General features: G+C 31.6%; 1 protein-coding gene across 1 annotated transcript in view; it reads left to right on the top strand.

Annotated features, from left to right (window-relative positions):
- Nucleotides 1–8,298, top strand: part of LOC135951214 (cell adhesion molecule Dscam2-like) — a 163,497-nt gene extending 155,199 nt beyond the window's left edge. Inside the window, 1 exon segment of the mRNA XM_065500821.1 lies at nt 7,415–8,298. Within this exon segment, the coding sequence (XP_065356893.1) occupies nt 7,415–8,267 (853 nt within the window). The 3' untranslated portion in view covers nt 8,268–8,298.
- Nucleotides 8,299–17,340: the final 9,042 nt, after the last annotated feature.

Genomic DNA, 17,340 nt, shown 5'->3' with positions numbered 1-17,340 from the left:
TTCCAAGTTTTGTAGTGCTCGATGAGGAGGTTCTATATGTGTAAGTTTTTTGAAATCAGAACACAAACGAAGAAATAGGATCGTTTTAAAAATTGATCATACCCCGAGTCCTACTTTGGGGACACCTGGCCACACATCTGGTGCACTCATGCGGTCAAAAACCTTAAACTCTTTGCACGTGTCAAATTTCATTCAAATCGGACTAAGGGTTTAGATTTGTTTCCCTCTTTTTTTCTATACCACTGTGCACTGCACGATGTAGCTAATTACTACAAGTTATGTATTTTGAAAAAATATTAGGGGGTATTTGCATTATTTTTTGTGAATAAAATGAAAAGTTGTGGACAGATTTTAATCATTTAGGCCTTGTTTTATTTGGAACCTTATTTTCTATGGCCCATAATCATAGTCAAAAATAAAGAAAATTTTAAGAGAATTAAACTCGACTTTACTTAAGAGTGGACTTTAGGTCTATCATAGACAAGTTAAAGTATACTTCTGACGCTGAAGTCGACTCTAAATATAAAACTAGCTAAAGTTGTTTTTAACTCGTTTAACAACAGCATCAGCTGTTCTTCGCCGAGTAAAAAAGTTCGTCACAAAGTAAAAAATGTTTAAGTTACAAGATATTGGTAGAGATTTTGCAATTATTGAACAGTTATCAATAAAATTAGTACCAAAATATCGTAATTATGATATTAATCTTATCTTTTCCATTTTTCCACAACAAACAACTTTCTTTCTTTAGATGTCCCGATTACTTTTATTGTTTACGTTTTTTTGATTTTTTTTTTTAATTTTGTATGTCAGCTGTTCAGCGTTGCCACTTGTCTGTTTTTTGTTGTATATTGTATGAAAAAATTTTCTACATTTGCGGTGGCACCCAGTTAAAGTCGGTTCAATTTAAATCATACTTTAATTTTGACTATGGTTGGAAATTAATAAAAAGCAGGTTTTTATTTTAAAGTTGTTTTTAAAAAGAACCGACATTAGTGTTTGACTATGATTATGGGCCTATATGTGTAAAAAAACTTAAAAGCGTATATGCATTTTTAAATTTTTAATGCCGTTTTAAAAACCAAAAATCTCTAAATTTCTCTAAAAAATTATTTTTTTTGCCAAAAAAAAATTTATATTTCTAAAAAGACTGCGAAGATTATAAACATGTTAAGCTTTACTTGAAGGTAATTTCTTTGCGGAATTTCGTTTTTTTAAGTTTATTCAATAAACTAAACCGTTTTTGAGTTACGCGAATATACATATCGCACTTGATACCCTCTTGTATTAACTCAAAATTTTGAAAATTTCACTTTTTTCAAGAAATCAACTAACAACATCAATATCTATCTACTGTTAAAATTTCAACGTATTCCGATTACTCTTTCATCTCGAAAACAACATTTGAGACCATTTTCGTGATAATGTAGTGACTACTTTTATACAACAAAAAGGTATTATTTTGAGTTAATACAAAATTTGAAATTGAAATGCATCGTATATTTTCATATAAAAGGTAATATTTTGAGTTGAGCCTTTATTCCAGTTAAAAATAATCAAATTGTTTTATTTATATTTGGTTGTATTTTGAGTTGATACTGTTTTGTTGATAAAATTTGTTTTACTTTATGATTTTAATTCGAAATGTGACTCTTTTTATAATAAAATTGTTCACATTTTTTCAGAAAAATGGTATTAACTCAAAAAACAGATTTTTTTGCAATAATTGGAAAAATTTAAAAGAAAAACAATGTAATTATATTTTTAAATGGAATTTATATACTATTATGTATTCAGATTTTCAAATTCTCTTAAAATGTAACAACAAACAGTTTTTATCATCTACTGAAAATTTTAAAATTTTGAGTTAATACCCTCTTGTTGATCAAGTGCGATATGTTGTGCAACCTCCTCCATTTTCGAAACAACGGTATATCCCGAAAATACGAGCTAACCTAAAAAACGGTTAACACCACTGAATTCAGCGTACCCGAATTAGTTTAAGCCGCTGGGTGCCCGCCCCTTTTGACACAAAAAAGTGTCAATTTCGTGGATAGTGTTATTAGTCTTATAAAACAGCAGTTTATGATCAAATATAGTAGTAATATTTCATCATAATATTTTTCTATTAATCATAATGTGATCTTACAACATCATATTATAGTCGAATATTATCATAACATTGTCATACATGATCATAATATCGGAGTTATAATAACAAATTGAAGAAAAAAATATATTTTTGTTTTATAAAAATCATGAAAAATCAAAATCGGCAGAAATTGTTCAGATTTATTGCATTATCGAAAATGTATATCGAACATGTTATAGGAACAAAATGAGATATCGATCATAAAAATCGATTGATTCTTTTCGAATTTATTCCCAATTAAGTGAATTCGCTCATTTTCAGAAAATTGTATGTGCGTACAAGCGTGTACTTTGAGTGTACATTTACATGTGTTTTGTTTTTGTTAAAATTTTTGTTACAATAACAAAACACATATAAAATTTACACTCAAAGAACACGCTTGAAAGCACATACAATTTTCTGAAAATGAGCGAATTCACTTAATTGGGAATAAATTCGAAAAGAATCAATCGATACTTATAACCAATATCTCATTTTGTTGCTATTATATTTGGGTTTGTGAAAAAGTAATAAACCTGAACAAGTTCTGCCGTTTTCGATTTTTCATGAGTTTTTTAAAACAAAAAATTATATTTTCTGCTTCAATTTGTTATAATAACTCCGAAAATACTCAGCCGATTAAAACGCAATATATAAACATATTAAAGGCTATGTAAATTTGAACTTCTCCAAGTTTATTTCAGTAATATCGGACTAACACTTTTTGAGTTATCATAGCAATTTTAGAAAAAAAAATAAAAAAAACTTCTACATAGAATTTAAAATTTGGACCATATTTGTACTACAGGAACCACAATACATCAAAATTGTGTAGTGGTTTAAAAAGCCTAAAATTTTTTCGATTTTGTTGCCCTGTGTAATATAACATGTTTGTATTTTTTAGTTTTATTTATTTAGTTCCTTGAAAAATAATTATGTATCACTGAGCTCAAATGTATAATTGCGATGAACATACAAATGTTTACAGTAACTAAAATGTAGCTGACATTAAATTATAATAATAATTATTTGTGTACGACAACAATATATTGCTACGTCATTATAGATTATGCTGTGATTATATGTATTTTACTACACTACTTGACATATTGTTTAGTGGTAATTAATTATTAATACATTACTTTGATAAGAAGGTATTAAAGTGATAATTCAATAAACTTATCATTGATTTCGTTTTAATATGGAATATTAGCGTATTTAATGCATTTGTCCCAGGTCTGATATTAATCCATTATTTTGTAACAAAAGCCTTTGCAGGTGCGTTCTCAATATTTTAGAAATTGCCTTTTGTATTGAGTGTAAGATTTTTAGCTTTTATTTTGAAACATTTGTACAATATAAATTTATTCAACTTATTGGCCATTGTTAGCTATGACCAACTTACTGGCAACATATATGTATATTCCAAGCCAAAAGAACTGCTCATCTTTTGAAGCCAAGAACAAATCAAGCCAATTTCGGATACTATGTTCCAAAGTTAAGCGTATGCCAGAGAGAGCATTCTGCATCGATCGAAACAAATGAACTATAAAGTGTGTAGAGATGCTAATCGGGACTGATTTTTAAAAATCCCGGAGTTCGGGATTTGCATAAAAATCGGGAAATCTGAATCCCGAAAATTGTACGAACGAAACCTACATACAAATTATGGCTTTACAATTGATAGTAAATTTTTTATTTAGCAATTAATTTTTATTACACTTTTTAGTATATACACTAGTGTTGTCAGTTTTATTTTTGCAAAAAGCGGGACAATTTTAAAAATAGGTGAAAAATGGCGGGATTTTCAGAACTTTCGCGGGACAAAAGATAATAAATTATACCTTAACTATCTTAACACTAGCGGAGTTCACTACTGTCTTTTTCCCTAATTTTAAATTTACGCAATAAATGTGTAAATCTTATAATAGAGTTAAATTAAAGAAAATTTCGTTTTGTATAAACAATACGTAACATGTTTTGTTGGCTTATTTGCCACTTTAATTTGATTTGAAAATTTTCCATACAAAAAATAAAAAAAATATATTGGAAAATATTGGGAGCCAAAATAACTGCACATCTTTTGAGGCCAAGAACGAATCAAGCCAATATCCGATACTCTGTTCCAAACTGAAGCGTATTGCAGAGAGAACGTTCTGCTTCAATCGAAACAAATAGAAGTCGGACGGGGCAACGTTTGGACTATAAAGAGGATGAGCAAAACTTCCCAACCGCTTTATTTTAAGTGGTTTTTAATATGTACTGCAGCATTTCATACATAAAAATGGTATTTCAACGTTTCTCAGCTTCAATTCATATTTCCCTGCTTTTGGATGAATCCTGCTTCCTACAAACGTTTTGAAATTGCTGACTGAATAGTTCCAAATGATATCGCAGGCTCTTGTTGAGTCTGACAGCTATCTTCATTGAGTAACGCCTCCAATTCTTGGGTATTTCAGTCACGGTCAATCAGCCAGAAGAAGGACATAATGATTTTTAATTATTCTGAGTCAATTAAGAAATAACTGGTTAAGTATACGAACTCTTTTCTGAATAAATATTTGCTCACGGGAAAAACATACATATCAGTTCCACTTAATTATTTGAATTTTTTTTTATACATTTTCAACATAATGATGTTCTTTAAAACTAGATATGAAATAAGTAGTTACTAGATTTGTAAAATCCAAAAAAATTCGGGAATTACGAATCCCGAGCGGGAAAATCGGGACATTTGGCAACCCTATGATCACACAATTTTAAGTATTGATTTTTGTTTATAAGAAACTTACATTTCTGTTACATACTAAGAGATTTATTCAATATAGTTTAATATTTCGGATTATGATTTTCTGGGAGAAATGGTCAATTATATAGCGATCAAAATAAAATAAGTGATTTTCGGAAAGGGGTCATAAATGAATTAGTGAAGTGATTTATGTTTATAGGAAACTCAATTGGTGAAAATTGTAACTGATTTGGGTTCATAAGAAACCTAATTGCTGGAAATTTTATTAATGAAATTTTCGGTAACGTACCTTATATGGGAGCTATGGTATATTATGAACCGTTCGTTAAAATATTTAGTAGTGTAAATTTATCTTATATATATATGGGGGATTTCATGTCAAGTGAATCAATTTTTAAAATCTATGTCTTCCGATCGGGATGAAACCTGCACCAAGGTTAGAGCTATTGGATAGTAATTCAGGCACAATCTTTCAACAAGATCGGTCAAGAACTCTCTGAGTTATAGGGGGTCAAAATTTTGGCCAAACATGTATTTTTACTCATCCATGAAACTTATTACCTATTGTTCTTAGCAAAATGTGTCCCAAATAGTTTAGATAGCTATCTCTTCAATCTTAAATACTTAAAAAAAAATAAAAAAATTTTAATATTTCTTTTCCGAAATCAAAAATTCTTTTGACTTTTTATTTCAAAATGGGCCCTTTTTCTTAAAAGAAAGCATAGATATTTTCGTTGAAGACCTGTTTGGTCGCTTAGTGGGATGCGAGTTCGATATCTATCAAAATAAATGTTTTGTAACTCAAAACAAGCTATTTTTGACTTTTTTCTCAAAATCAAAAACTTTGATGACAAAATGGGCTTAGGTGTTTTCCTTGAAGACCTTTTTAGTCAATTAGTGGGATGCGAGTGGGATATCTATCAAAATAAATATTTTGTAACTCAAGACATACAATTTTTGAATTTTTTTTGCAAAATCTAACTTTTTTCCAAAATAGACCGTTTTTTAATTTTTTTTCGCTCAAAAGAAAGCTTAGGTCCATTCCTTTAAGAACGTTTTAGTCGCTTAGTGGGATGCGAGTGGAATATATATCAAAATAAATGTTTTGTAACTCAAGATATACAATTTTAGATTTTTTTTTTGGCAAAATCAAAAACTTTTTTGCCTTTCTTTTTCCAAAATTGGCCCTTTTTAAATTTTTTTCTCAAAAGAAAGCTTAGGTCTATTCCTTTATGAGCTTTTTGGTCTCGTAGTGGGATTCGAGTGGGATATATGTATATCAAAATAAATGTTTTAACTCAAAAATTGTATGTCTTGTAAAATGTTTAATTTTGACCCCCTTATAAGTCAGAGAGTTCTTCTCCGATCTTGTTGAAAAAATATGTCTGAATTACTACTATCCAACCTTGTTGCAAATTTTATCCCGATCGGAAGACATCAATTTTAAAAATTGGTTGACTTGACATGAAATCCCCCATATGTATTAAGCTGGGTCGAATTGTATGGACAATCAAAAAGTAAAAAATCTTATAGCACAAACGCAATCTACGGAAAATTCTAAGAAAGTTTCCTCAAGAAACCATAGGTTTAAAATCAAATCCTAGTTTGCGCATTTCGTCTTTAATCCAATAAAAAAAAACTATTAAAAATAAAATAAATACTGAAATAAAAGACGAAATGCGCAAGATAGGATTTGATTTTAGACCTATGGTTTCTTGGGGAATATTTCTTAGAATTTTCCGTAGAATATGTTTCTGCTATACGATTTTTCGTGAAACAATCGACCCACCCTAATATATATATATATTCAAATAGGGGAGTTTTATTGGGGCTATGAGAAATAATGGAGGCTTCGTCCTTGGGACAATGATCAAGTTTGAACCAAATTATTTTCAAAATGTGAGAACCAGCGTAAATTACAGTTTTGGTTTAATGAATGTTTGTATTGCTAGATGAATTGCATGAATTGTTACATTTATCAACCAACAAGTAAATTATTTATTTATTGAATTATATATTTTTGCACACATATGTATTAGAGGCCACATATATAAAACAGGAAATATGCAAATGTACCCTTTGAAATTTCAAATATTTCTTATATTTTTAACGATTTTCCGACATTTATCTAAATATTCAAAATTTAAAGATTCTACAAATCATTATAGTTAATAAATTAGTTTATAATTCAAAAAATTATAATTTTTTATAATAGATACTGAAATACTAAACAGTGTTATAGATCGGATCAATAAAAAATGTGCGAATATTTTATTACTTTTCATAAATTTAGTACATGTACTGTCATGTTTCTTTTATATGTTGCCAATTATTGTATCACTTGTCTTTAAAAAAATGGTATTGCACTTACCAATCATTATTTTCAGAGACGTACATTTGCAAAATTATTGTTAGAGGACCTCAATGTGTATTATTTAGAATTAATTGACTTATTAGCAAATTAATACTATTTTCATTATCTATTTTTTTTTTTAAATTTTTCATACCAATCATACACATAAATATACAAAATACAGCAGCATGGACGCGGTGCCGCTCGACTACAGGCTCTTTGACCCGCCACCCAAGCAACGTAGTAAACAGCAACAACAGCAACCAGGTAAACAGCAAACACAGTCACCCAAACATCATGAGCGAAAACCTTCAGACGAATGTACCAAAAATTCAGCCAACCATACAAATTTGTCCGGCAGTATATCCAGCAAAATACGACCAAAAACTGCCGATAATAGTTCCAACAGCGGCAACAGTCTCGCCGGTGAATTCCAGTGCTCACCTAACGGCATCCCCTCCCCGCATATTGTCCAGTCGGGCTCCTATGTTGAAATTCTAAAACAAGCCGGCAATCAGGCCGCTGCTACTGCCCAAGTAACTTCAGCTGCAGTCCAGCATGAGCGTTTAATGGGTCATGCCAAAAATCCCCTTAGTTCGGCATCGTCTCTGGCATGTCACAACAAAAGCTATGGTGATTTTCTAACAATAACACCTAGACGCAAGGGCAAACTATTGGGCGGTGATGGCAAAGCGGGTGTGGTGGGTGAAGGTCATGACAATTATCGCCATCATTTACCCCATAGTATTGAGCCCCTCCATCTCTTGGGTATACCAAATGACAATATGTCTACATTTTTCGATTACCGTGCCATGGAGACACTTAGCAATGCTGACACCCTGGCCATTGGCTCAACCATGTCGGGCCATTTATACCCCTCTAAAATTACCAACAACAAGCCGCAGTATGATGCCGCCAAAAATCAATCTTCCGTGACAGCACAAGTACCCGACGAATATCATCACATAATCAGTGAGAAAAACTTGAGCCCTCCTTCGGCGTTTTGTGATAACATATCATCGATGAATAAGGCTTAAAAACAGAGACCTTTTTGAATCCAAAAAATCAAGACCAATAATAAATTCTTTATTTAATTTTGAATTAGTTTTTCAAAATTCTCAACATATCGTAATAATTTTTGCATTTAACACGAACCGTACTGACTTCAGCATATCTGCTTTTTGACTTGCACATAAATAAAAAAATAAGATTTTTTTGGAAAAACATCGAAATTTTTAAAATCCCTGAAAAGAATAAAACTAACAAACAAATGCATTTAAAATAAAAATATTCGGATTCAAACAGTTTAGTTAATTCGAACGATAAATTATTTAGCGTAAGAATAGAATTTCAATTAATTAAGTAATCAAATTCAATTAACCAAGTAATTATGTCTGTTAAACAAATGAATATTTTGACAAGTGTTCTTGACTGATGATACAATGAACAATTTTTTTAAATATTATTTTTAAAAACTTTAAGAAATCAATCTTTTTGTAAATAAAATTTAAACGACGAAATCTAGGATAAACAATATACACAAACATACACAGAAATCTACATAAATACATACATGCATATAAAACAATTAATTAAAATAACTAAATTGAATTAAAATGAAATGAAATGATATTAAATTAAATTAATGTTAAATGATCAATCAATTGCGTTATTTGTTTGTTAATTCAATTATTATCATACATTACAATTAATTAGTGAAAAATAATAAATAAATAAATAATATTAGAAAATTACTGCCATTGTGGTGGTCGTAATTTATATTTGAATTGAAACTTGTGTCAATAATTAAGAAATTACATACAAATACAGTTATTAAAAAAAAAAACAAAATACACACACATATTAGGTAATATGTGTAATAATAAAAAAACAAAATTAGATTTAAACCTTTAATGTATTTGAACATTTCAATTGAATGTTTAAAAATATCAATTCTCCAAAATCTGTCAATTTTTTTTACCAAATGAAGAAGAAATCGAAATTTGTCAATCCAGTTATACAAATGAAAGAATGTGAAAATAATTAAATCAATTACTCTTCTAATCGATACGATCAATCAAATTAAAAAAACGTACATACATATACTTGTGAAATTCTTAGTTAAGATTATCTTTAGATTAAGTGAATAAATTATTGAGATACAGGCACATTCAATATGAATTTGTATGAATATCAAAGTGTTGTTATTTGATAAGAACCCTAGATTTTAAATTATTTAATCGATTATTTATGTATGTATTTGTATGTGCTAAACTGAAAATTAATAAACGAAACAAAATCAAGAACAAACCAAAAAATAAATTATAATTAAACAAACAATTATATGATTAATTAAATACGTTCTTTTGTTTTACTTTCGACTTTGTTTGCAAATGGAATCAGAATTAAAAAAAAAAACAAGTAAGAGAGCTATATTCGGCTGTGCCGAATCTTATATACGCTTCACCAAATTATACTTCAAAATACATACAAATTTGAAATATTTTTAGGTAAACAAAATTTTTTCCAAAATTTTTTTTTCTTTTTTTGTAAAAAAAATTTTTCGAATTGTTATTTTTTTTTTGACCCATTGTATGTCCAACTTACTATGGTCTTATTGCAAAGGATATTGCGAAGGTCTTTGAAATATCTATCATTAGATATCCATATTGTATATATTAATGCAATATAAAAAAAAATACAATATTGTCAGAAAATGTCTATCAACCGTGTGAACTTACAATTTTCGTCTTACAACGTTCTCAGAAAAAGTATTGTCAGTACATTGTAAGACAATAATATTGTCATACATCTGACAATCGTGTAAACACCTTACGTTGCCATTGTAAGATCATTGTCAGAAACATTTTATTGTCATATGTGCGAAGTTTATGCATCTGGCAATGGCATCATTGTCAGATGAATTATTTCTATTGGCAACACTGTGCATATGTATTTAAAAGAAACAAAGTGAAGCAAAAAAGAAGCAAAAGTGAAACAAAATTGTTAAACAAATTAAACAAAAATGGATGGTGATATTTTAATTTACGAAACCTCCGACATTGATTGCAGTTTTGAGCCTTTAGATCAATGATGTCCATTTCATTGTGCTTTCGCGCTGAGTAACAACACACATATTCTTATTCTCTTTAAAAGAGCATAACAAATGTCTCATTTTTTTAGAAATTCATTAAGCATTATTGTTGGTTGGTTTTTGGACGAAGCATAGCAAACACACGCGTTTCAATTACAATTGAACGCAAAACAACAAAGTCAAAAATAAATAAAAAATTTGAGAGAATTTCGGCCGTATAATGTATATCTTTTATTTCCTTAAAATTTAAATTATATTCTTTTAATAAATTGGTTATATCTGGCAAAAATTCTAAATCTAAACATTCTTTATTTTGTTCTTATTTTAAGTGTTTGACATTATGTTTGCTGGGTAGCTCTCTCACCAATACATCTTCATTTTTATTTTTGAACATCACTGCTTTAGATATCCAGTTGCCAACAGTCTCTGAAGGCGCTAAATCAAGGCCAAAACAAAAATCATACCGCAAAAAGGTGGAATCCGCGTGGACACACGAGAGTATTTTAAAATTTATCGAGGAAGTTGAGGCACGTCGGAGTTTATGGGATATGGGTTGTGCTGAGTACAAACTTCCTAAATATACTCTATGGCAAGAGGTCGCAGATATCATCCAAGTAAGTGTTAACGACTGCAAAGGAAAATGGACAAATCTTCGCACCAGTTTTAATTGCAATTTGGAAAAATTCAGGTAAACTGTAAATTATATATGATGTTCACTATTATTTTATTCTAACAGAATTCAGCAACTACAGATGAATCGATGGAAGACGAATTAGGATTTACCGATGAGTTGGCATCGATTTCGCCATGTACGTAAAAACACGCAGCCGCCAAAGTACTGCAACAACGTCGTCAACACCATCAAGCAATGTTAATCTAAAGGAGATGGCTTTAGACTCTAAAGTTTAGAGGCACTACAATCATTGCGATCAGCCGACTCTCAACCTAAGGACGCATGTACGGTTTTCGGGGAATATGTTGCAGCCGAATTGAGAAACCTGTCACCAGAACAAGCTTCATTCGCTAGAGCGAAATTGAGGCGTTCATTGAATGACATATTAGATGAGGCGGCTTTGATTGTAAGTGTAATTCTTCCAATTGGATTTATTCTGATGTATTTTATATAACTTTTCCATTCAATACAGGTACCGCAGCAGCAAAACCAAGAATGAAAGTGAAAGTGAATCAAATATAATAATTTTCATTCTTGCTTTATATAAAAAGGAAAAAATAACTAAATGCACACATTAAGACAGCACTTGTGTTTAACAAATTAAAAAATAAAAATGTTTATGTGTATTGTTTATCTGCTTTGTTGCTTATCCTTTAAAATCCCCTTTTATATATTTTATTATAAGCAGAAATACTTTTTAATATGTGCATTTTTAAATGATTTTGTTGTTTTTCCCTTTTTATATAAGCAGGAATGAAAATTATGTTTTATTGTTACCTGCCACTATTTAAATATTTTGAAGAAATATCATAAACACCAACGAAATGCACATATCGTCACCTTAAATGCAAACGGACGTAACTACACTTTTATTTTTTTTGCAGGAGAAGCAAAAACCGTTAACGAATAGTGCATCCATTACAACATGCTTTCCGTCCACTGCACCTATACAGTTAGGAAATTGCCACATTAAACTTGTCAGCAATGGCTTCCCAAGCATCTGCTTCTTTTGGTATCTAAAAATTAATTTTTTTTTTTTTTAACGTTTTATTGATTTATTGAATCTGTCTATTTTGACCTTACAATAAGTATTCAAATCTTATAACTAAAATTAAAACTATTTGCTCTTCAGCAAGAGAGCCATTATGGTAAACTGTCACTCATCTTAGCGGGGTGGTAGATCTGCTCTACGGAGCCTGGATCGGGTTTGGGTCTGCACAAGTTGTCTTGCAAGCGTATTGGGATGGTTTCGCAGCTTCACAATATATTTCTCACGGACTTTCTCGAACTCTTCCTTTACCAATGTCACTTCTAAGTCTCTGTGGATGTTTTCATTTCTTATGTACCATGGTGCTCCCGTCATGGTCCTAAGAATTTTAGATTGGGCCCTCTGTATAAGATCAATACTGGTGTTGCTAGCCATTCCCCATAATTGAATTCCATATGTCCAAATTGGTTTTAAAACGGTCTTATACAGGATGACTTTATATTCAAGGCTTAATTTTGATTGGTCACTGATTAACCAATGAAAGCTAGAGGCTTTTAACTTCATGTGAAGTCTCTTGGTTTCTATGTGTCGGCGCCAAGTAAGCCGTCTATCTAGATGAATACCAAGGTAGGTGACATAATCAGACTGCGGTATATTAACGTTGTTGAGTGTGACAGGTGGGCAATTTCCTCTCCTTAGAGCGAACGTAACATGTTTACTTTTCAGCTCATTTACCTTTATTCGCCAGTTTTTCAACCATGACTCCACACGTACGAGGTAATTCTGTAGTTGACTAGATGCCATGAGTGGGTTTTCGTCTGAGCTAATAATGGCGGTATCATCAGCAAATGTTGAAATTGTTAGTTTATCGCACGTAGGGAGGTCGGAGGTGTAAATCAAAAATATAGCGTAGGTCCTAGTACACTTCCCTGTGGAACGCCAGCTCCAATCTTGCATTCTCTCGTCACATAATCATTGTACTTAACTCTGAAAAGTCTATTCGATAAATAAGACTCCAGCAATTTATGAGTACATAGTGGTAGTAAACATTTGATTTTATGTATTAGACCCTTATGCCATACCTTGTCAAAAGCCTGAGCAACGTCTAAAAAGATGGCAGAACAATATTTCTTTAATTCAAAAGATTTTCGAATCTCTCCAGTTAAACGATTGACCTGTTCAATGGTGCCATGATGTTCACGGAAACCAAATTGGTGTACTGGGATAATGTTTTCATCATTCAAAAAAGGTATTATCTTTTCCTGGAATATTTTTTCGAATAACTTCGACAAACAAGGGAGTAGGCTAATAGGTCTATAAGAAGATGGCAGGGTTAAATCTTTACCCGGTTTAGGTATCATTATTATTTGAGAAATTTTCCAATTTTTTGGATAAATTCCTAGTTTCAAGATCGCATTAAACAATATAGATAGCACAATTATTGCCACATTTGGTAGGTTCTTAATCATTGATGGCGTTATTAAATCATATCCCGGTGATTTTTTCAAGTCTAATTTATTTTCAATTACTCTATTAACATCCTCAGGACTAATATCGAATTGGGCTGCATTAGCCATTGTTGAAGCTGGCAGTTCTTCTAGTTCAAACTCATTTGCCGTGGAGTTGGGTTGAAATACTTCACTTAAATGTTCAGCAAATACTGAGGCTTTTTCTATAGCACTTCGTGCCCAGGTTCCGTCAGCTTTTCTTAAAGCGCTTTGTGCCTCTACCGGTGGCTTAATGTTCCTCGTTGCCTTCCAAAGAGAGAAATTTGTGTATTTTGTACTCGTCAAACTTTTAATATATTTTTCGTTTATGCGATCCTCCTCTAAATGAAGGGCTCTTTTCAGTTTTCGTACTGCTGCGGACAGCCTCTGCTTTGCAGCAGGTGATCTATTATGTTGCCATTCTCTTCTGAGTCTTCTCTTTTCCAGAAGAAGTCTTTCAATATCCGAACTTGAAATAGGCGTATTAGTTTTTGGAGGGATCTGGCACCTAGAGTGTTCCAGAGCCGAAACAATCAATGACGTGAAGTCATTAACGGTCCTATCTATGTCTTCCTCACACTGTAAATTAGGATTTGTGTGGATATGACTGCTGATATATTTCCTATATTTTAGCCAATTTGTCTTAAAATACAAAGAGTCCTTAGGAAATCTTGGGGTGTTGGGTCTCTCACAATAATTAATAATTACAGGAGAGTGGTCAGAAGATAGATCATAGGATATTTCTGTGGATATTGCATTCCGAATAATATTTCTGCATATGGCGAAGTCTATTAGATCAGGAATTTTTCTAGGATCAGTTGGCCAATAAGTTGGGTGTCCAGGAGACACAAAATCTAAGCAATTTTTGCGATCAACTAGAGCTTTATACAGTTGTCTACCTCTGGGATTTACCAATCGCGAACCCCAATATGTATGTTTGGCATTGTAGTCTCCACATGCCAGAAACCGATCTCCTAGTGTTATAAAGAATTCTTCAAATTTTTCCTTGGTCATCGAAAAACGTGGTGGGCAATATATAGAGCTCAGAGTTAGGTCTCCAGCTGGGTATTCAAGGCGAATAGATGTTGCTTGCATATAATCCTTTGAAAACGCTTCTAGGGCATAGTGTCTCAATCGGTTTCTAATTATGATACCGGTACCGCCATGTGCCTTACCATCCGGATGGTTCGTGTAATAAAATGAGTATCCTGATATATTAAAGTTATATCTATTTGTAAGATGTGTCTCCGAAATTAACATCACATCGATGCTTTTATTTAACATAAAATGGGAAATTTCCGATTTGTGCTGGTTTAAACCATTTGCATTCCAGAAACATATCTTCAAAAAATTCATTTTCTTGTTAATAGAATTTGAATCATTTGGTTCTGTGCTCTCAGAAGCTCTTGTATTGTGTTTTGCATGGATGACATGAAGTTAGTCATATTTTGATTAAGAGAGGAAATATTCTCAGTAAGTGTTTGCATAAGGTTTTCCAACCCTCCCATATTTTGGGGGACTTTTGGCTTTTGATAACCCGTTTTTAAAATACTGGCGTATGAGCTGGCTCCAGCATTAATTGTAGCTCCCTGGCCATTTTCCTGTGATACTGGATGAGCCGCATTTATTTTATCATTTGAAAAATCTACTCCAGAGGTTAGTGGTCTAGATGTAGATACCGAATTTGTAGGTGTTGATTCAACTATTTCACCTCTCAACAGCTTTTGCCTCTCTCTTAATCTTTTTAGTAACTCCTTGTAGACCGGGCATCCGCGATAATTAGCGGAATGATCTCCACCGCAGTTACCACATTTCCTACTGAGACCATTCTCAACTATATCACATTGTGACGAAGAGTGCAGGCCTCCGCATGCAACACATACTGTGCGTAGGGTACAATAATTACGTGTATGTCCAAATTCCTGACAATTACTACACTGAACTGGACGATTACGCTTAAGAGGTTCCTCTATATTTACTCTACGATTCAACAAATATCTTAGAGTGTATATAGGGTGAGTTTCATTATTTTTTAATTTCCTATCATCAGGCTCTAACTCAACCCTAAACATTGGCTGAGGAACCTTGTCTCTATTAAAGATATTGACTACATTCTTTGTCTGATAGCCCAATTCTTCCAGGGCCTCCTTGATTTCGTTTGTATCTACACTGGACTCTATACCTTTTATGACCACTATCAAGCCCTTGCAACTCTTAAGTTGATATGTATAAAAGTTTTTCTTATTGTCATTTAGGTGTTGAGAAATTTTTCTATAACAATCCTCAGTGTATACAACTATTTTTGTCTCTTGCACACCTCCTTTTCTTATTGGAACAATATGAAAATTATTTTTTCCAATGAGTTCAATAAATGATTTCACTAAGCTATTAGAGCTAGTTTCACGAAGGAATATTGGTGGTGGTTTTAACGGTTTACGGATGGATTTATCATCATTTTTTTGACGATTAGAATCTTCCTCACTCAAGAGAGCAAAACGGTTACTTTTCAAGGGGTTATCAGTAATTTTTTGCTTCTTCTCAGAAGGCAGACTTTTCTGGGGACTTAAATTTCGCTTATTAATTCTTATATATCTAAGCATACCTGTTTGAACTGGAGATTTAGTTTTACTTATCTTATTTCCAACCTTAGGTATAGCACCACTTGATGTTCCATTATCTTCCATCACGGTATTTTCAGTGTTAAATACATTAAAACTCTCACTAGGTGTTGTTAGTGGATTATCATAAGCTTGTGTATTTATCATTGTCGACTCTGTTATATCTACTGCAGTATTTGTTGTTGTACCAGAACACTTTTTATTTTCTTTTATGCTTTGTTCTAAACAAGCATTACTAGGTGATGATATGTGTGCAATATTGTTCTCATGTATTTGTATCACGGGGGAACAAGAGCGCGCTCTCTCAATCGGTTTGGCGGTTAAATAATTTTTGTTAAAGTCTGGATCTCTTATATTTTTGTTAGCACCTCTATTTTCACCCTCCCCGTTCAAAAATATGTAGGCATTTCTACCGTTTAAACTGAGTCTACTCTCATTATGAGAGTTCATATGCTCACAGTAATTTAACGAAATTTGAAAAAAGAAAATAAACAAAGCACTTTTAAACAAATTTCTATTTTTTTTGTTATATTGTATATTTTTTTTTGTTTGTTTATATTAAACACTTAGAGAAATATTTTTTTTTTTTTGCGTCCAATCGCTATTTTGTCTTCATCCTCGCTACCTTCTAATAAATATGTGGTTAAAATAGTTGCAATGGTTTTTTTCTGTTCCATAATAAAGCTTTAAATTAAAAAATACTTTAAATTTACCACTTTTTACACAAAGATGACAATTAAAATTTTCTGTCAAATGATTTGAATTTTTTCAACTTTGATGATTTTCAACTTTTTCTTTTTGTTTACATTTGCAACCATATGTTTTCAACATATTTTTTATGTTGATTTTTTACTGGACAAAAAATATCATGCTCTCTATTTATGAACTGACACTTTTAACACTCTCTTGCTCTCTCGTTACAAGTTTTTACAAGTAAACGAACGGAATCCCGTAACTTCCAGTGATAATTTGTACAAATTATCAAGTACGCAAACACAACTATTATTAGAAAAGAACACTACCAAACTAAATTTTTTTCAGAAAAGAACACAAAGAATGGTAAAAGTCATCATTTATGCCAGAAAAGAAAACTCCATGAGTTGTTGGTCCATTGTTGAATTTATAACTTCAAATAATAATAAAAAAGCCGATAAAAGCGATTCAAAATTAAGGACTGAAATAAACTTTATTAAATACTAGCTTAACCCGTTGCGCTTCGTTACTTCTACGTAGTAAAATAAAAAAATTTG

Source organism: Calliphora vicina, chromosome 2, assembly GCF_958450345.1.
Source record: "Calliphora vicina chromosome 2, idCalVici1.1, whole genome shotgun sequence".
NCBI classification, from domain to species: Eukaryota; Metazoa; Arthropoda; class Insecta; order Diptera; family Calliphoridae; genus Calliphora; species Calliphora vicina.
This window is presented reverse-complemented; position numbering and strand designations above follow the sequence as displayed.